At 44.5% G+C, this 21680-nt stretch overlaps 1 protein-coding gene across 2 annotated transcripts in view; it reads left to right on the plus strand.

Annotated features, from left to right (window-relative positions):
* The window catches only part of SH3PXD2A (SH3 and PX domains 2A), a gene marked incomplete at both ends in the record, with an annotated part of 250002 nt that overhangs the window by 180704 nt on the left and 47618 nt on the right, over positions 1 to 21680 (plus strand). The window contains 2 exons of one of the 2 annotated variants that reach the window (XM_080621336.1): positions 559 to 606; positions 8777 to 8908. In XM_080621336.1, coding sequence (XP_080477462.1) covers positions 559 to 606; positions 8777 to 8908 — 180 coding nt within the window. The remainder of the gene's footprint in view (positions 1 to 558; positions 607 to 8776; positions 8909 to 21680) is intronic. The other variant, XM_080621337.1, reaches the window with a different exon arrangement.

Consider the following 21680-nt stretch of genomic DNA (forward strand, 5'->3'; position numbering starts at 1 on the left):
ATTCATTGGCTAAAAGAAAGTGGTATTTCTAGTGATACTTTGAATGTACCTTTATTGGAGCTTTGTACTTTTTTCCATGGAGCATTGTTGTTTTCCTTAATGCTATTCTAGAGTGTAACAAAATGCTTGTAGAAACTTGCATGTGTTTACTAAGCTCAATCTCTGTGAGTTGCCTGTTGGTCTTTTGGGGATTGTTAACAGCTGCAAAGCTAAATACTTTTGCAGGTCTGAGGCTTAACAAGTCAAACTGTCTCTTGGTATGCATTCTCTATCTTATTGGGAATTAGCTCAGAGCATATCTGATTCTGAGATCTCAAAATGGGATCACTAAAGATCAGTTTCATAAGTTCTGCATTAAATTAAAACAAAAATTAACCGGATGGTTGTTAGGACTTGACCTTTAAGTGAGTCCCCATTATGCCAACACCACTCTTAAGAAAAACTTTATGTTCCTTTCAAAGCTGTCTTAGACTAACTTTCAAGCTTTCTGATATGACTGTTTTCTTGTTTCTCTAATTACTTTCTCTTTTCATATCTGCCTTCTTCTTGGATTCCAAGTTTGGATGTCCAGTTTGTCTGAGACTCCAAAAAAGAGTGTCCCTCCAGGTAATTTCTTGTCTTGGTGTTCTGCATGCCATTAAAAAGAGAAGTCTGTAGTTCAAACTGTGCATGGTTTTGGAGTTGTTTTGAATGTGGGTTTCTGACAATAGATATCCAGGATCTGTTGTCTACCTTGTTGTCTACCTGTATATTGCTTATCACAATGCATGACTTCTGATAAAGAAGAGCTGTGCTTTTCTGACTGCTGCCTCACCTTGATGTTGCTGCTAGCAGGGGTAGTTTGTTGTGTTGTATCTTTCTTGCCCAACTCAAAGCCACAATCCAAAGCCTCTTGTGTGGGTTGACTCTGCACAAATACTTGCACAGCTGCTCGCTCACCATCCGGTGTGGGATGGAGGATAGAAGAACAGCAAAAGTGAGAAATCTTGAGGATCAAGATAAAGGACAGAAACATGACTATGTGCTGCTTGTTCTTCTGAAATGCTCTTTTGCTTTTCCACAGTAAGTACGAAGGGGTTTATATAGAAAACATATGACTGAGGAAGGTGCTAAGTTTTCATGGGAGCATCAGATTCCTTGTCACAAGATGTTGGAAAGGAGGAGAGAGCAGGGAAACAACTTCTAAGTGACGTCAGGGTCTGGTAATAATAGTAGTCCAATACAAGGAGAAAACTAAGCCTTATAGTATAAGGAATCAGGACTTCTCCTGAGTAACCAGTGGATTTCTTCTGCAAATACTTTTCACCTGATGTGGAATACCAGGAAAGAGGTCTTTTCTTTCTTCAGACTTAGGAAAACTGATCATGAGCCATAGACCTTGTGTCTGTACAGGATGCTGGCCTGGTCATGCAGTTGGTTATGGCCACACATAGGTCTTGAGGCAAAGAAAGTTGTAAACAGTCCTACTGCTTTCCATACCTGCTTTGGTAAATAGTCAAGTTCATGCCCCGCTCAAAATATGTGACCAAAATCCCACCATCTTCAGTGGCCAAGTGCTTGCTTGTCTGAGGTTTTAAATAAGCAAGACTGCTGTGATTTCAGAAATGCTGTCCTTGACAGATTTGATTATATGCCTGGGGGGAAGTTCTGCCTGATCTTAGCAGAGTAGGTTTAATTTCAGGGTGGTAGTAGGGTATAAAAGTGCAGAAATATGTGAAGTATTCAGTCACAGGAGCCTGGTGGTTGATAGGTCACCAGGGAGTTCAGGCAGAGAAAGAGAACGAGACTGAGCAGAAGTGAGGAGGAGACAGAAGAGGTGGTGTCACTTGAGAAGAATGACAGGAAGCCCTCAGATTACCGGGCTGGGGGAACCCTTCTGCTGACTGCTTTTAGCTAAATGCATGTTGCTAGTTTGGCTTCAAAAACAATCTGTGCATGATGATGGGGCAAATGCAAGTGATTCATTGCATTGCATGGTGCTCAAGAAGGTAAATGTTGATACGCAGTCCTGCTCAGAGGTCTTCTGGTACATCTGGCAGCTTCTTAGCCCCCCCCTGCTGCTCCAGTTCACATGGCCTTTTGTTCTACTTATCATCCAAATTAATCCCCAGTTTCCAACACAGCTACTCTTCAGTCCAGACCTGCCATGGGCTATATCCTGATGTGGCAGGCTAATGGAGCAGACCTGAATCTGAATATGATCTTTACCTGCGTAGTACATATCTGCATGCGAGGCTGGGGGTCAGAGACTAGAAGAGAAGCCATCTTTCCTGAGCTCCATTTGAGGGCATATACCTGCTCCATGAAGTGGAGACTCTAGCTAAGGATTAAAAGTGGTTTAATAACCTACTTTGGAAAAAGACAGGTGCCATGCTGCCAGATCCTGAGAGGTGCTGTAGTGGGGCACTAATTTGGAGCACTCCAATTACCATTAAGTTCCTTGGCTAGCCTGCTTTGTGCCATGTGGAGTAACAGGAATTCATTGGACTGCTGAGCAGGACTAGAGCAAATGCCAGCGTATGTAGGTGACTTCATCCTGGTGGAAGAGTGTGTCTAGCAGCTGTGTGAAAATCTCCAAGCAGTTTAACAGATTTGTGTGCAAAATACTTAAGTATTCTTAACTGTTGCTACCTGTAACCTACTTGGTTGGAATCGCTGCTCAGAGAGCCAGCTTTCCAAGGAGTGGAAAGAGGACTCCACTTTACGTTTTTTCTTTTCACCCTCCTGCCTCTCATTTTTCTTGGCTCTGTCTTAAAACCCAGCAGATCAAAAATGAAATTTAAAAAAATCCTGGGTCTGACAAGCTCCTTGGCAAAGGTCAGCACTAAATTTATCCATTTGTCAGGATTTATTTGGAAATGCTGCTGAGGACTGCAAAGAAGGAAGAACTGAACTGGAGCACTCACTTGAGAGAGCGCCTGCCATTTACCATGGGCCAAGCTCGTTCCTGACACACTCCCCCACAGGGGTTGTGTTTTGCTGCTGGTTTCAGCTGTGTGTCAGACACGTACTCCAGTGCTGGAAGCCACAGTCTACCCTAAAGATGCCATTTGTCCCATCTCTTGAAAGCTTATCCAGGTCTTCTTTCTTAGAAGTCCTAGAAAATGATGTGTGTGCCTTATGCTGGGGAGTGAATCCAGGCATCAGGTTAATTTTCTGCTTCTGTGATTTTGGGTCATATTCCCTTCTTGGTGGCAACTCATGCTGTTGGCTTGTAGTGGCAATCCAGGGGACCAGGAGGGACTTAATGCAGCTCATGGAGTTCCCATCTGTGCCAGGTTTCTGCATGTGTAGCCAGAAAGATAACATGAAAGATTTTTGGATACTCTGCAAGGAAGCTACTGCCCTATGTACTGAAAGTCTTGCAGAGCACATGAGTGCTGTGGAGTTGAGAAAGCGTATGTGTAGATGCTCAGTTATGGAGAAACTTCTTCTACATTAACCATGGCTGCTAACCTTATGTGAGAGAGTTTGCATGTGACCTGGCCATCTCTGCGTGCTTGGAGCTCAAGCTTGTTTTATTCTCAGGCATTCTTTTGGATTCGGACAAGGTTTAAGGCCAAACTTCTCTGGCTTTGAGTGTTCTGAATTACTAAAGCTGTCGGATTCAAACTGACAAATGCCTTTCTGCTTTTAGTCCCATCTTGGCCTAACTGCGGGGTGTCACCTGCTTCGAAACTCTTTTTCTGAAAACATAACAGAATTGCTTTGCTCTTCACAAAAGAGCTACCTGGCTGAGCTCAGGAAAGAGCTGCAGAAATGATACTGTATTAACCAATTTGGTAGGCTTATCCAATATGTATATCATCAGTCATGAAGCAAAGGGATTTTTGCCAGTGCTGTTTTATTGCTAAGACCTGGAGACTGGACTGGACTTACTCCTTTAGTTTAGAATCGCCTTTCCTGCTGCCACAAGATGCGAGTTGCCTTTTACCACGAAGAATAACTGAAATGCAATTACACTTCGCATTTTGGGAGATGGGAAAGGGGCTGAAGAGTGACAGGCTGTGGTGCAGGGCTAACCAGGAGATGAATCAAAGGCTTGATTGTTTAGGGCACATTAAGAACAATGAATAAACAAAAATAGGAGACAAAAAGCCCCCATTGAATAGAAGAGAGATCTTGGGCTTAGAAACATTGTTTTGATCTAAATCCATATTGTTCCCAAGGAGATTTGTAGGAGGTTTCATCAGTCTCATCCCACTGCTTACTCTAGGAACTGGTTATTTTAGGAACTGCTTTTCACAGACCCATGTAAGAATGTGAGTTCTTGTGTAATCTCGTGTGCTTTATGTGGTAAAGCCTGTTCTTTATCTTGTGTGCAGTAGACACTTAACCCAGTTTTTAGGCAAACCTAAGCTCTCTGTCTTAAAGTACTTGGGGATAGATCACTGGTTGAAGGCTCAAAGTATGCAGTTGTAATATGTTTATTTAGCGCAGTGACATGATCCTTCTGATAAGAAAGAAAAGGGGTAATGTCTTAAGGGGAAGAAAATCCCTGTGTTTAGAGCTGGGCATATGATAGTTGTGAGGGGATAGACTGACTTGAGGATTTTAAGTAGGCTTGCTGCTGCTATTCTGGGTATTTTCTTCCTTCCACAAAAGGAGTTTTCCAGAGATAAGTAAAGGCTTACCCTTCAAGAATTGGCTTTAACAAGAAACCACAGCTATAGAGCCAAGCTACCACAGTTACTCCTCCCTATGCGCAGAAAAGTGCAAAGTGCCGACTTTATTGTATGGAAAGCAGTGACACCGGGGGATGCCTTCTGCCAGACAGCCCTGTGTGCAGACCTTGCACGTGTCCTCAGCCATTGTGCCCAGGTCGGCGGGGCTGGACTACCTGCCAGTTGGTTGTTCAGCCATGAGTCATCCTCATGGCGTTCACTGGCCGTTTCTGTGGTTTTGGCTGCTTCTGCAAAGCTTCCACTGACCAGCCCAGCACTAATTCATTTAGTCTGAATCTGTAAACACTCGATTGATAATCATAAAAGGGCAATATAAAAGCCTGTGTGCTGTATGGATTAAAAGAGCAGACATGTTTATAGCCTGATAACAACAGAGTACTCTGGCAAAGATCAGGAGTCTCAGATTTCCATATCCAGATGATTTTATTTTTGGAGTCCAGTTGGTGGTTTTAATTTTTGGCTATTGCAAAACCATCATAGGTCTTAGCTGTTGCAACATAGGAGGAGGAGGAGGAAGACGTTGCTTGGAACGGGCGCTCTGCGCTCTTATTTAGGAGGCTTTCACAGTAGTTGCTGGTCTCCGAGTACAGCGGGAGGAATGATGCTCCCTCCTCACTGCCTGGTGAGGAGGACAGGGTGCAACTGTGTCACTTAACAGTGCCAGCTGTGAGGGGCATGGACAAGCTCCGATGACATTCCTGCCCAGCCCTGGGAAGGGAACCGCTGAGGTGAGGAGGAGGATTGTAAAGTGGAGCCCTATGGAGAGGAGGAGGGGTATCCTCAAGACTTTAACCAGGAAACGGATTCGAGGCAAAAAGAAATGGAGAGGCAAGCAAACTCTTATTTCAGCAGCAATCTGTCGTGTGCTCTGCTCTGGGGAGGGCTTGCAAGTTGGAGCTAAACCAAAACACTAATTCTGCTTTTTTGGGGGATAGGAAGGGGAACTTTACCTGGCACATCAGCCTGACCCTATCCCCTGTTCTCTGTTTCTCCTTCCTGGGCTGAAGAGGCTTTTTGAAAGAGGGGTTGCAATGTCAGGGTCATTGCAGTGTGCATGTGAGCTTGCTGGGGAACTTGTGCCACTCTGCATCACTCTTCTCTGTCATGCCTCACACTGAGCAGCCTGTTACTCTTCAGTGCAATGCTGTGTCCTGTGTTACAATTAGACCTGAACTAAATGGCAGGGATGCGGAAGCACCCATGGCAGCAGGTATAACTGTGCTCTCTGTGGTGTTGCCTGTCTTGTTCTATTTTATCCCCTTTGGGGGGAAAAACCCCACATCCTAACCTAACACATTGGCAATGTTGTGGGCATCCTGAGTGCCATTGAGGACTGATTCATCTAAAGATGCTTGTGGGGGTTGGGAGGCTGAAGACAGTTGTATTTTACCCTACTGACTGTTCCTGAAGGGAATACAGGAACAACCTAAACCAGGCTACCCAGAAAATGTTTAAGGCTTTTGATTACTGGGAGGAGCTGTTTCTCTGTCTTTTTTCCTCCATCCCTTCCTCCTTTCTCTTCTCCTTTACAGTCACTGAAGTCTTCCCCACTCTGCAGTGGCTAATCCTGGGCAAGCATCACGCCGGGAGCCACAGGGACCCCATCCCTCTGAAGAGGGATATTCTCTAAGTGTGATCTGCTGTGATAAGTGAACAAGTTTGACTTTGATTACTTCCTAGACCAAGGAATGTATTTCTATTTTTTTGCCTTAATAGGAACCCTGTAACGCTTACACAAGCTTCTGTTAAAACAGTCTCTTAATTGTGTATGTTGCACCAGCCACTGTAGTGACAAAGAAATTCTTCTGCATTGAGTACCTTATCCAAGGCAGGACAGAGTAAATGGCATTGTAAAGTTCTGCTGGGTTTTGGATGAGTACAGCTATAACCTATCTTGCCAGACTGTTGTAAACCCACTTTTTATGGAGCCAGAGTTGCGGAGGTGGGTTGGAAGTGCTGCTTCTCCAGGTTTCCTGGCAAGGGTGCTTCCCTGGCACATGGTCCCTGGCTCAGCTTTGGTGGCTGATGGCAGGGTGTTTGCCAGCCTGCACTAAAGCTTGGTCCTGTCCTTGTTCCCAGCAGCGACATGTGCATCACGTGAGCACTCACTGCTCCTGCTACAAAGCCAACGTTGTGCTTTGGGGTTTTTTTCCTTATTCCCATGAAAATTATCTAGGAGATTAGAGGAAGGAAGACATTTGGGGTGTCTATTTAGCAAGTAGCTTCCTTCATTTCCCCTGCTCTTGTTTGCCTTTCCACACAATGAATTTTCTGCATAAGCATAAGGCCATGGTGGTTTTTTGTTTCTGATTAGGGAACTAGTATTTATATTAAGACTAGAATGAAGTTGAGGTTGTAGGTGTTAATTGCGTAAATAGGCTGAAAGAAGATGATAATGCTGCTCCATTGTGGACTGGAGACGGAATTGTGTAGGAAGCAGTGTGAAACAGGGAAAAGCATCGCATTACACTCTGGGTAACCTAGTTAGCACTGGCTTAAACCAGAACACACAAGTCAAGTTGATTCATCATGAACAGAAATACGATGCTTACTTGGAATGAACAGCTATGGTGAAAATTTTCATTATAAATTTCCATGTTGTCAGTTCATGGTCTTCTCCCCCTATTCCCACTGCTGGCTGTGGATCAACTATCTATAGAAATCTCTTAAACACAAACTTCTAGAGGAGATGACTCCTCTTTAAAATGTAGAATAATGCTGTTGGCCCAAACTACTCTGCCTTAATACCCGTTGCTGTAATTCAGGAAACCTGTAAAATAATTTTGCATTAAGGCATATTGGCTCTTAGAAGTTGTCGGTGCTTTTTGCTCTGGTCTGACACTTTGAAGAGTGTATAAATGAAGGCAACTTAAGAAACTGATGTCTTAAAGGTTTTCATGACTTCTCAAGGCAGTTTCCAGGCAGAGCACAGTGGGTCTGTGTCTGGGCTTGGGAGTGCAGAGGCCGCTATCTGCACTGTTTATGTTGCACCAGAGAGCTGAGATGCTAGCTCATACAGCGAGCAGCAGTGCAAGGAGGTCTCTCTCCTCGTCTGGCATGGTGGTGTGCCTGCCTTGCAGCTCCATCCCGAAATGCATGATTTCAGTTTGGGGATGGAAAAGTCAGAAATCGAAAACAAACCCAAGAAGAAATTCCAGGAGTGTAGGGAAAGGCAGAATGATTATTTTGGACCTTTTTTCGCCCGTTTGTGTGAGAGCCCATTCTCATTCATAAATGGCTCTGACACTCGAAAGCCTTTCATACAAAGAGAAACCAAACAACTGGAGAGGCTGGCTCCAAGGGCTCCAAAAAAGAGCGATGGAGAGGGGGAAGCCGGAGCGTGCTGTGCCCCTGTCCCGCTCAGGGCGGCTCTGCCATGGGAATGCGGAACTGCGGAGCTGGCGGGGGGCAGGCAGGGGGTGGCTGTGTTTGAGCAAGGATCTGGAGCTATAACTCTCTTTTTTTTTTCTTCTACTGTTTCAAGTAAACACTCTTCCCCGCCCTCCCCTCTCTCCCTCCACCCCACCTCCCTCTCTTTCAGTCCTGCTCATGTGTTTCTATTTAAGGGCTGCAGTGCAGACGAATATGATTGGCATCTACAGCCCCCTCTTGACTTGCAGCTCAAGCCTTTAGAGTGGAGAAGGAGCTGAGCCGCCAAGGGGAGAGCTGTTTGTTCTTTGGGTTTACTTGGGGGATGGCTCAGCTGTGGATTTATGCTGCTTCAGCCCAGAACTTTTCTCTCTGAATGGGAGCATGGAAACCATGTTGGGAAGAGGTTTATTTTCAGAATCCATCGTGAAACTTTGCAGCTAATTCACTGGTTTTTGGCTCTTTTTCGTTGTTTTTTTTTCTTCCCCTCCCCTTTTTTTCTTGTTCTTCTCTCCAATGTCCCTCTGCGCTGCTGGGTTGTGGGCCAGAGGAGGCTGTTTCTATATGGCCAGCCATTTGGGGATATGCTGTGAGCCAGGGTTGTTTGCTGATTCGCTTGGCTCTGGTGACAACTTGGCCTGTTGTGAATCGGATGGACGGAGGTCGCTCTCAAGGAACCATGGCTGGAAGCTGGCTTACGGCTTGCTTTTTCCCTTCCCCAGGTGCTGATGCTAGCTCTGAACCCATGATCCTGGAGCAATATGTGGTGGTGTCCAACTATGAGAAACAGGAGAACTCTGAGATCAGCCTCCAGGCTGGAGAAGTCGTGGATGTCATAGAGAAAAACGAAAGCGGTAAGACACATTTGCTGCTTTTCACTCATCCAATGGTCTGGTTTTTTTGCATGTGTTCCTCTTCTTTTGGTTTCCTCATCACTACTTGTGGCTGTACGTTAGCTCCATCTGGTTCGGTTACTATGTCTGGCTGAGGACGTTGAAGTTTCTCAATGTTGTTTTGGGCTGGGGGCCAAATGTTGCCTTCTACTGTAAGAATGTTTCATAGGTTTTGTGCATTAATTAGCCAGGATACGATAATGGAAAATGAAGGTGAAGGAGAGAAGGATCTGCAGCTAATGAAGCTGATGTATACTACGCTGATATAGTTGTCTTCCTGTCTCTTCAAGTCTGTGTCAGCATTTCCATTACTAACTCCCTTTTTGGAGGATTTATAGGATGAGTGTTTAAAAATTGCTTGGGATGAAACTTGGCTTGACAGCTTAGCCCGTGGCCCAGAGCTCGGTAGGGGGGGGAGAGAATGTGTGTCGATATATACGTGGCCATGCACAGTTTCAGAAGTGTTATTGGGGAATTTTGTTGCAAGGAGGCAGAGGCTGTCGTGTAAAAGCGAGATGAAATTTCTTCTGCCATCCGTGGAACAACCAGCTTGCACTTGGAAAATGGGATTTTTGGCAAGTGTTCGTATAGATGTCTTTTGTGTACTTTAACTCTTGGATGCCTGGTAGCTTTGAGTCAGGCTGAACAAATGCAGGAGGCTGTGTATGTGTGAGTGGTTGGAGTGGGTTAGCAGCTGGTTTGAATAACTGCCTGTCTTCAGCAGCTCCTCCTCCTCCCCTTCAGTGCTTCTTGTATATTAATGCAAAGCATTTGTCCAGGACTCATTTCCAGTGCACTCATGACTTGTGTGTCCTCATCCAGAGGAGCTGCAGCATTTGGAGATGCTTTAGCAAAGGCTCATGTTGTGGTAGCTCCACGTGCAGGGCTCTCACAACTTGCTGGCTCTGGAGCAAGCTGGGCATGCCAGAGCTTGAGGGAACCAGGTCACCCTGATCAGATCCAGCTTCCAGAGCTCAGAGTCTGGTCATCACTGCGGATAACCTTACATTGTATTTTTCTCCTTTTAATGGAGTGGTGATTTCTCTGCTGTATGAAAGCCTAATGCTTGTTTGGCTCAAAGTGATGCAGGCAGCTTGCTGGCCTCTGATTTAGTGTGGTGTCCAAAAGCATAGCGTGTGGAAATGCACTGGCTAGGATGAACAGAAATGCCTGTTTCCTGGGTACTGACTGTATCACTCGTGAAACTTGTAGAGGCCAAAATGTTCATCGGCCCCATTTTAAAACAACCGTTATGACTGAAGGGGGAAAAATGTCTTAACTTCTTAAGCTGTTTCTGGGCTGCTGGACAAGCATCCTCCCTTCCAAGCCTCAGGGCTCCTCACTGTCAATAGTGGATATTACTGTTGTCAGAACAGGGCTGGTTATTGTGGCAACTTGTATTCATACCCATGATGTCCCTGTCTTGGATAATGGCTTGTGGAGCCAAGGGAATTGGGCTGTTAAATAATGCAAGAAGTGTCTGAATTCCAAATTACAGTGCCTTTGTGTTTTCTTTTAATGTGGCTTCTCTGCCTTGCATAGTTCACATCATATTGTATTGAGCCACATGGTATGTGGAGATATAAATGGAGAGTGTCAGGGTTTCAATTTAGTGGATCCAGAAATGTGACTCTTCTAAGGAAGCATCCTTCAACTTGGATTACAGTTTTTAAGGCCATATTCTGATTCTTAGCAGCCAGGTTTTTTTAATGACCATGTAAACAAGGAAGGAAATGTGAAGTCCTGAACTCTATGCTATGATCTTGCCTATATACATACATTTTTATATATATATGTGTGTGGGTATATGTATAAAATGAAGATATAGATACATTTAAAAAACCCCAAACAAAGTCACAGACTGGTGATGGAGAGAGCATCATTTGCTGGGATGCTTGTCTAAACTGTTCTGGCAGGGAAATCATGTTTAAGTTGTTCCAAGAACAGGAGTCCAAACACACTCTTGCTCTGTCCTAGGTTAGGGATACCACAGGAATGACTTTAATACTCTGACTTCTTGTCTCTTCAGCTATTGCTGAACCTTTGAAGGGCATGTAATAGAACTAGCAAGTTTCTCAAGTGCCGACTTTCAAACCTCATGAGTTATTGTTTGAATTTGGGTACCTGTCTAGTGTAGGCAAGCAAGCCTAGAAAATGTGGTTATAACTTCTAAGAAAATGGGGATATCCTTTTCAAGAAAATAGATTATTGGACTATGCACACATGTAGTAATTCATCTGACTGTATGTTTATGTTGGCAAGTGTTGCGAAACTGTAGCTGTGATTGTATAAATTAAGCTCATTCTTCTGCTGATCCAGACAGACAAAGGCGATGTAAGGTGTTACGTATTTCACCTGCAGCAGGAAGTTTCCTTAGTGAAAGGAAGGAAGTATGGCCACATAGCTTGTTAGCTGCATGGCTGAGAAGTCCCATCAGACTGGACAGTATGTACTGGATGTGCTGCTAGACCAATATCTGAAACTTCCTTGTGTGTAAACATGCATACAGCATATCATATGTCTGGTCTGGGGTTTATACCTGTACTTTGAGGAAGTTGGATTTGAAAAGGCACAAATGACAGCTTGGTTTTAAAATCTTGCCTGAATAGGGTTGCTTGGTAATGCCTAGGGACACTTAAAAAGTTCTTTTTTTTCCTGGAGTGGGGAAAACCTGCACTTGGTTCTGTTGCATGGCTTTGTAGGCCCTTACTCATCAAATGGCCCTATGCTTTTCACATGGGAAGCTCAAAACTAGTTTCAGAACAATGGTGCCTGTTTCATGTCCTGCTGGATGTTTTCTTCTGAACAATTCTAAGGCCTGAGCTAGATTTGCCATCTCCTCTGATGGTTGCCTCCAAATTGTGTAACCCCCTGAAAGGAAGTAGGCTCTGCTTTCAAAGCCAGTGTATAGGGCAGGGGGAGGGAATTTGGTGTGTGATTTATTGAAGTCTTACTTGGCTATCTTCAAGCTATGTTAACTTAAGTGTGTTGCATTTACGGTACAGTATTTATTCAGTTACTTTTCCTATATAAGAGATGGTATTTAAGGTGTCTCTTAGGCAGACATGTGCAAGCCCACTTGGTGAGGCCTTGTCTCATACTTAGTTTTCTTTAACTAAAGAGTTGGATAAGGTTATCTTCGTTATTGTGCCAATAAAATTAACGACTTGGACATCAGTGGAAGCTGAAACTTCTGCTCAGTTTTATGACTTAAAAGCAAGGTCATTGTAGCATGTGTGGTGAATAACTTCTGAAAACCTTCATCTTTGTTACGAAGCCCATGGGTCACTGTAACCTGGCTTGCTGCAATTGCCAGGAAGCAAACATTGCTAGACTGAAAGAAATCTGTAGGGTTTCCGTACTAAAGAACAAATTATTTAGTAATGTACTAGTTCTCAGACTTTGGTACTTGGGTTTTGCAGTGAATGCCTGTCTTGGCTCGACAAAAATTGTCCTTCAGACCTTAATTCTGACTCCATGAGCAGAGGACCCACAGTGTGTCTGCTGTATCTGATGGATATTTCTCTCCTCTGTAGCTGATGAGGAAAATCTGCATGTAGCAATGGTCAGAAATACATCAGGAGAAAACCAGAGGTTTACATTCTCTACAGGTGGTATCTGGGAACAGGTTGTAGTTACAGAGCTTGTTTTCCTTGCTAGAAGTGACTTGTGATTTGTTTAAAGGCACTGTGTAACCAACCTGCATTGTCCAACATTACCTAAGCATTTCTGAGCTGTTTCACTATAACAATGTGAGTAGTTGACATTGTTTTTGACAAGTTTAGTTGACAAATCTTGTCTGTCAAGTACACAGGCTTCTTTTAAACCTTAACAAAAAAAAAAAAAAAAAAGCCTTGTGGAATGACTTAAAAATGTATTTCTGCTGCAGAAAAGAAATGTTGAGTCTTTAAAGCAGGAATCTGACACAGATTTCTTTAAGGTAGAAGGGGGAGGGATTGGGCCAGAGCAGCTCCCTCTCTGCCAAGTTTTGTGTGGATATGGCTGGAAATGGTCAAGCTATAAACTGTGGCGGCAGTGTTTGCAATGGAAAACCTGACAGATGGTGAAGTATAAGCATAGTCCCAAGCACCTCTGCCTCCGCTGCTGCTCTGCTCACAGGCAGGACGGGTGCTCTTCCATTGCAGCCCCTGAGAGCCATGTCTGTGGTGGAAACACTGGAATGGCTTTTCAGCCAGGCTGAGCAGGACCATAGCCATTTCCTTTGCAATTGCATAACTGCAGACCAATTTCCAATATTATATTACATGGAATACGTAAAACAAAGCTATTATGGCTAGTGCAACTTTATCGGGATCTAAAAGGATCTCTGGCAAGGGAGGCTGCTCTTTGCTTCTTAGCTGGGATGTGGGGATGTGGATCATGGTACTGAAGTATCACAGGAGGTCTCTGCTCATCAGGGTGCCCTGGCTTAGGGGCCATGGGGCTTGCTGGCTGTCCAAGCAGTATCAGGAGACTAGCATGTCCCTGGTGGTATGCTCTGCTACACCATTTGGTTTTACTTGTGCTGTTCACTGACTGCAGTCATGATCTAGGAGAGGGACATAAGCAAGCCACAACTTTCTTAAAACTTTGACTCCTGGGGATGCACTGGCTTCCCTACAGCAAACTCCCTCTTCTTAGATTGAGAGCTTTCTGTGTTAGGCCTCTGCCTCTTCATGGAGAACACAGAATCCTTATTTGAAGGTGTTGCTTTCCAGGGTTGAGTGAGTGGTTTTACTTGGTACCAAATTGGGCCAAGGTTACCTTTGTGGTTAACTACTGCATCTTGGCTAAAGATGCACCCTTAAAGTGTTCCAGGTAGAAATAGAGACACATGGGTTTGTTGCAAATCATGGATCAGTCTTTCATGCCTATAGCCCCCCTGCCATGCTTGTTTTTACAAGTTGAATTGATGATTGGTCTCTTTTGTTTAGTGTTGTTGGGGGTTTTGTTTTTAAATTCTGTAAAGAACACTGTTCCTGTCTTACATCTGCTTTCTGCTGCTGTACTGCTTTCTCTAGGATGAGTCTTTGTGGTCCCCCACTTTGTACATGAGAGGAGCATGGCATTACGTGCACTGCTAGCAAATGCCTCTGAGCATTAGTATTATCTCCATTTAGGTTGGAGAAGACCTTTAAGATCATCAAGTCCAACCATAAACCTTGCACTGCCACTCACCTCCCACACTAAACCGCATCTCTAAAATGCACATTAAGTATTCCACTCCTGTCTGCAAAAGAAATCTCAATTAAAATAATCAAAACTGCTAAACAACACTGTGAGCACTCTTCTGCCCACAACCTTTCTGTGTGCCCTTCTAAGTTACAGTAGGCACTATGGTCTAGCAAAGGCTTGGTTCTGTTCTACTGAAATACTAGTTAAGTTAAAGTAACAGTAAAGTCTTGCAAACGCTGGCTAAAACCCAGTAGTACACTTCTGTTCATTCTAACAGAAAAGTGACACACTAGCAGTTTCCTAGGCTTCAAATGTGGATATAGCTGTACACCAAATTGCAAATGCAGTTACCATCTTTGCTTATGACTTGTCAATATCTTTGCATCCACTGATCAGATCTGTTGGCAGACACAGTACACCTAATTACAAACATCATACTTTATTTCAAGTGCAATTGTGCATGCTGGCTTTCCCTGGAAACCTCTTTTCCCTACAAAGCATTTGAGGAGAATGTGGTCCATCACATGGGATGCAGGACTCGATTTATGTTTGTACGTCCAGCCGTGCCTTGCTGTTTGCTCTTCAAAAGCAACTTCAGTTCTCTGCATTTTCATTTCTTTCCAGCATGGCCATGTATGTGAATTTTAAACTTTAAGAGACCATGGGTGTGATATAAGAAGTAAATATCAGTAGCCCCTTCTCTTCATCAGTCCTTGAGCTGTCCCTGGAATTTGAGGAGGAAAACCAAACACATAGGTTGAACACCTTTTCTCTAGCACTGGTGGCTTCATCCCAGTGGACAGTTTAGGTGAGTGATCATCATTAAATAACTGGGATAGCTCGTGTAACTATTCCTATATGCACTAATGTTCATAAGTCTCTAACAAGCAGAGCTGAGTTCAAGGGAAGACCACCCCAAACCCCTACTTCAAAATCAGAGGTCTGTAGACTCCAGTGTCCTGAATGCAGTGCTGCGTTGACATGTGTCCTTCCTTTCTGGGCCTGTCACCAGCCCTGTAGCAGAGGATACTTGATCCACTTATGAATCAGTTCCTGTCCTGCCAGTTTTCTGCCCAGTGTACATACTAAGGCAGACAAACACAGGCCATCTGAGGAGGCAGGGTGGGTGATCACGAATTTTTGGCTAGGGGTTATTGGAAAGTTTTTAATGTCCTAAAAAACAGAGTTTGTAAAGTTTCCCTCCAAACAGAGACAATGCTGGCAAAGCGGAGATGCTTTTCTGCTTCAAATGCCTGCAGCTCAAGCTGGAGAGGTGTTTCTCTCTGCAGAGAGAGTTTAAGACATCTGTATTGAGGGTAAGGATGCTCAGTGGCTCTTGGTTGTCTCATTGCAGCAGTGTCTTCAGGCTATTTGGAGATTGTGATATGCAACAATATAAGCAAAGCATCCTGTTGGTGTGTTTGGTTGCAAAGGTGTGGGGTTTTATATTTTGAACTTTAGCTGTCTGGAAGATGGCATCTGTGAAGGGAACCTGGATGCCTTGTTTTAAACTAGCCAGTGATAGGATGGACTGGAACATTTAGACTAATCCAGGTTCTGTGCTGGACCTCCAGCTTAGAGCAGAGAGATAAAACTGGATGTGATGACTTGCTCTAGCCAAGTTCTCACAGGAGATCAGCTCCTTTCTGGGAATGTAGTGCTGACCAACCCTGTGAACAGGCACTCCCTCTTCCAAGTGGTTTGTTTGCAAATGTTGAATGGATGGAGGGAATTTACACTCACCAGAAACAGTTTGGTCAGCAGGAGATGAGGAGCCCTCCTTCCTCTGCTCTTGCCCCTGGGACCCCGGGGGTGGGGTGACACTGCCTAATGGCTTTAGCAGCTGTACTAGGCTGGAGGCAGCCCTTGACAGCCTACCCTGACCTCTCTGGTGATTCTGCTCTGAAAACTATTTTCTGACCCCTTTTTTTTCCTAATCTGATTGCATTTTTGAATGTGTGCCTCTGCAAGGGTAAGGAGGTGCTCACTGCGTTCTTTTTCTGGCTGTTCTGCTTTCAGCAAAGGGTTTTGGTATGGCTGAAGCCCTCATTTGAGTTTCAAGGCTTTAACTTACATTTACTCTGCCCTGAAAGGAAGTATGCCACAACATTTCTGAAGTAGTTGTCTCTAAGCTGCAGTTCAAGGCTGCCCTCTACATAGTCTTAAACAATAAGCTGTTTGAGACTGATGTTTCTAGACCTGCCTATGGCTTGAGCGTCACCACACCAACACTTCAGCTGAGGTTGGAGGTTGCTGTATAAAACAAAATGCTTGAATTAATGAATGTGTTGTAATCTTGTGATGTCTAAATGGCTTTCCTCTCCCTGCTTAGTAACTTACATGTCATGTCTCTGTAGGACATCTCCTCCCCACCCCTAAATTTCTCTGTGCTATGGGTAAGGGTTATTGCTGTGAATATATCTCCAGGTACATTAAATATATATCTCCAGGGCTGGGTTTTTCCCATCTGCTTCTTTTAAGCATCCTACTGAAGTAAACAGTTTCTCTTTTAAACTTCCCTCCACCTGGCTTGATGTGGAACAAAATACTACTCTTTTAGTTCTATAGTTCTCTAATCTCTCAAGAAATGGAAATGGAAACCCATAGAGAGGAATTCCCGTGCCCTTGCAAGCCCACTTGCCAGGGCAAAGCCTTCACACAGGCAGGGTTGAAAGAGGTCCCACGTGGCTGCCAGGTCAACGTGTGTGGAGACTTTTCTTGTCTCCAAGCCGCAAGAAATGTAGTTCAAACAAGAAAAAGTCTGTGTCAGCCCTTGCAAAAGTTGTTTATCTGCAGCTGTTTTGACTTCCCATATCCAAAGGACTGACAGCTTTAAGACCACCTCTAGAGGCAGGAGAGAGAACAAGCCTGTCTGGACTTCGTGTTTGGTCACTGTGGGCATGAAATCTGTTCCAGGACTTCTGAGACTGCCCTGTTAGTCTGGCTGCTGGAGAGAGGGTGGGATGTGACCACTGAAACCATGGACTTGAAGACTTAGTTGTCTATAAAAGCAATTTAGCCTCAGAGGAACAGAGCACCTCAGTAGGTGTGGAGAAGCCAAGACACAAGCAATGCTACACAGGTTTGGTGTACAACACAGCCAGGTACTCTTGAATAGTAAACTTTACCATGCCTCTGAGAACTTCAATTCTGAAATTACAGCTGCCTGCAAGCAGTTCCCTCCTCTTTCACTTCTCATCTAATCCTGCTGTGCTGAGACTCTGTACTCGGGCAGATAGTTAAATTCTCTGTTTCCACTGCATACCCTGTTTGGAGTCCAGGATGGCAAGCTGAAAAGGAAAAAAATTTACACAGAATCCCTGGTTGGAGCCTTTACTCATTACCTCCCCTGTTTAGGCAGTCAGTGCCAGTTTTGGGACCCTGAAACCTGCCCCAAGAAAATGTTTCCAAGGAAAATCTGCTTTTCGTATTAGAATACATAAACTTTCTAATGATTGGGTTTCCTATATCAGCCAAATAGGTCACCAGCTCAGCACTGCTGCAAGAAACTACCTGGAGCCAAGAAGATACAAGGATATTACTGGGGCCTTCCAATGAGTCCTGTAGTTACCTTGAGGGCTACATTCCTTGGGATGTGACTGCTTCAAGAAAAAGGGGAGGGGGCAATTATTTCATAGGTTTTTATTATTGCAAAGTTTGTTTTAAGCAAGTCACTTAAATGGCTTTAAATAAGCTCCAAAAATACTAAGCTTAATGCACAGTGACTGACGTTTGCTGCCCTTTGTTCTAGTTAATCAAGAAATCAATTACACAAAGGCTTTGGCTCTTGTGGTGACTTTTGGGCCTATTTTTCAAAGTCAGCAAAAGACTGATGGTGCATTTTTGTTGTGTCAGATGAGGACAAGATTAATAAAGGATGGAAGAGAGAATTTTTTTCCCCCCAAGCTGCACGGCAAATAAGCAGTTCCAATAATACTTTGGCATAAAATAGAAGCTGTAATCATTAGCAGACGTGTTTCAGTTATGACCAGCAACATAACTCCTTATTCTTGGGTTTTGTGTTAGGAAGAGTTCAGTTTCCCCACAAATCAATTTCTTGTCCATCTTCAGATTAAGCAAAACCTATAGAAGTAATTGTCTTGCTTGGGAGTTTCATAATACAATCAGATTTAGGGGGTGGCTTGACAGAGGGGTGTATGTAGGCTCTTCCCATCCATCCCTCAGGCTGGGACATCAGACTTTCCAACATTCTTGACAAAGACTTTAATTATTTTTGTGGTAGAAAGATGTTGGCTCATGGCTGGATTAACTGAAGCAGTTCTGGAAGACGCAGGGGATGAGATGATCTCTCTTGGAGCTCTGTTTTACTGGCTGGCTTCTCTTTACTATTTTCATTGGCCAGTCCATCTCTTTGTATCTTGATACTTCGTGACTTCATCTGAAAGTTTCACATGCAGTGGGACATCACTATTTCAAATGAAGCTGAACTGCAGTTATATTGGCAATGTAGTCAAACTTCAGCTTGATGATAATGTCAAGTATTTCCCAGACCTTGCTTGAATCAGTATCTCGTCTTCCTCCCTGCAATGCAGACACGTGCTGGAAAGCCTTAGCCTGTTGCTTTGAAAGTTATTTTAGTTCTGTTCACAGAACTGCCTCCTGCTGATCTTTTCCTCTCTCCCATTGCGTGCACACACTCTTTCTGGTAAGCATGCTGGTGGATGGGCTTTAATGCAAGAATATTTCCTGGTGGCTGGAGGGTAAGGCTGAGTGCACTTGTGCTGCAGGCCTAGCTTCACTTTGCTCCTATATTAATACAGCTGCCACATGTTTGCTTAAGAATCCAAGACTGGTTTGATATTTGGATAAAAGAGTAGATAAGTTGTTGCTCTTTCATGATTTAGGAGCAGGTAACACTGGCAGGCACATGTCTGCACTGTGTCTGACAAGTGTGAGATAACACCTTCATGATTTGATGTCCAGGTCTTGAGGCACTCTACTGACTTCCAGCAGTGACCGTATGTGCAGGTGAAGCATATCCTTAAAGGAAAATAGCTCTTAAGGAGTCTTGGTGACTGCATACAGAACCTGGCAATTGGAGTAACAGCCCGGAACACACAGTCTTCCTCAAACATGAAGGAGATACAGGGTAAATCTCCATGCAGTAATGAATATCAGATTGGAAGAACATTCCAGTATTCCACCTGAATCATTGACTTGAACATTGGTAAGCTCATAAATGCACTTTAATCTCTCACATGGGCTTTTGTAGTACTTGGATGTCATTGGAGGCCTCTCTGCATGGGGGAAACCTGACCTGCTTGGGGAGACTTGACCTGTTAAATCTTAACTGAGATTCAGCTGGAGATTCAGGATGGTTAATGTAAACTTGAGAAGATCTATCACTCAAAGCCAATTTGTTCAGCGTCCTGGAGACCACTGTGAAGAATCTGCATCTCTGGGTGTGGGCAGGAGGAAGACTCCACGCACTGACTCATGGGACACCAGGTGAAGCTTGCCTATTTGCCTGGAAACAGGATCAAGAATCTGAGACAGTTTCTTTGGGGTTTTGTTCTTAATCCTACTAAAATTCCTTATTGTTACCAAGAAGGAAACTCTCTGCGGAGTATGAAGAACCAAAATTATGGGACAGCTATATGCTCAGGGTGAGGCTTGCAAGTTATTCCCTTAGTTCAAGTAGACCTTGACCAGAAATGGGATGCTGTTTGCATCACCAGGCAAATGGGATAACTGAGCACTATAGAAAAAGCCTCTTTTGCTCCTCCTGAGCACAGCAAGCAGAACTGGTTCCTGTACCAGCTACAAGTTAAATTACACACTTGGCCATTCCAGATGTCTTTAGTGTATTTTTGGAGCTGACTATACACTTCCTGGGCTGTTAGCCTGTTGGTTTTAAAATAAGAAGTGAGCCTCTGAGACTTGGCGTGTGAACCCTTCCACTCAACTGAGAACTGGGAAGTTAAGTATCTCTTTCGCAGAAGTATCCAGGTTTGAGAGCCAGCCACATGAAAGGGTGTTGCTTTCCCTACACCACCCCAGAGTCTCCCTTGCAAGTAAACCAAAACAGAAACCAGTATCCCTCAGTGAGGATGCTATTCACAGAATGCACACATGGGAACTCAGGGATTGAATGGTTCTGAAAGAAGCTTGCTGACCCTGGTTTAAATTTGGCTCAGGCTACCAGGAATTGTTGTGTAGTGGCATTTGAGGGAAAATGCTGGTGGCTTTGGGGAAATTCCATTACAGATGAGATGTACCCACCCTTTGCAATGCTGTGACAGATGCCAGTGTCAAGACCTCCTTGCATGGTGTCCTGGAGTTGCACAAGGGCATTTTTTCCCCCGATTATGTGGAGACACGGCAGAGGCTGAATGCCTGTGCATGCACTTACCCTTGGCAAGTATGTCTTGAGGGCAATGCAGTGACAACAACACAAATAGTGACTGGGCCAAACTCATCTGCACCTTGGCAAAGGCTGCAAGCTGCTGGGTGAGCTACTCTGGCTTCTGTAAAATAACAGTGCCAGGTCCTTGGTACATCAGGAACACCATTTGCTTCAGCTGAAAGTTGCCTAAACTAGTAATTCTTCTCTATATCCCCAGATTGTATAATGTTTCCTCTATTTCTTCTTTGTCTCTTATTTAAGCAGACTCCTGGGTGCACTATCTGACTGGCCTCTGGTAAATTTGGTAGAAACTTAAATGTGTGCATGCAGGAAGACCTGAAGGGAGGATAACAGAGTGCAGGTGGAGACTGGCGACTGACTTCCTGGGTATCATTTCACAGTATCACAGTATGTTAGAGATTGGAAGGGACCTCAAAAGATCATCTAGTCCAATCCCCCTGCCAGAGCAGGAACACCTAGATAAGGTTACACAGGAATGTATCCAGGCGGGTTTTGAATGTCTCCAGAGAAGGAGACTCCACAACCCCCCTGGGCAGCCTGTTCCAGTGTTCTGTCACCCTCACTGAGAAGAAGTTTCTTCTCAAGTTTAAGTGGAACCTCTTGTGTTCCAGTTTATACCCATTACCCCTTGTCCTATCATTGTTTGCCACTGAGAAGAGCCTGGCTCCATCCTTGTGACACTCCCCCCTTTATATATTTATGTACACTAATAAGGTCCCCCCGCAGTCTCCTCTTCTCCAAACTATAGAGACCCAGCTCCCTCAGCCTTTCCTCATAAGGGAGATGCTCCACTCCCTTAATCATCTTTGTCGCCCTGCGCTGGACTCTCTCCAGCAGGTCCCTGTCCTTCTTGAACTGAGGGGCCCAGAACTGGACACAATATTCCAGATGTGGTCTCACCAGGGCAGAGTAGAGGGGAAGGAGGACCTCTCTCGACCTACTGACCACCCCCCTTCTAATACACCCCAGGATGCCATTGGCCTTCCTGGCCACAAGGGCACAGTGCTGGCTCATGGTCATCCTGCCGTCCACTAGGACCCCCAGGTCCCTCTCCCCTACACTACTCTCTAACAGGTCGTTCCCCAACCTGCACTGGAACCTGGGGTTGTTCCTGCCCAGATGCAAGACTCTACACTTTCCCTTGTTATATTTCATCAAGTTACTCCCTGC

The sequence above is a fragment of the Psittacula echo genome (assembly GCF_963264785.1).
Source record: "Psittacula echo genome assembly, chromosome: 6".
NCBI classification, from domain to species: Eukaryota; Metazoa; Chordata; class Aves; order Psittaciformes; family Psittacidae; genus Psittacula; species Psittacula echo.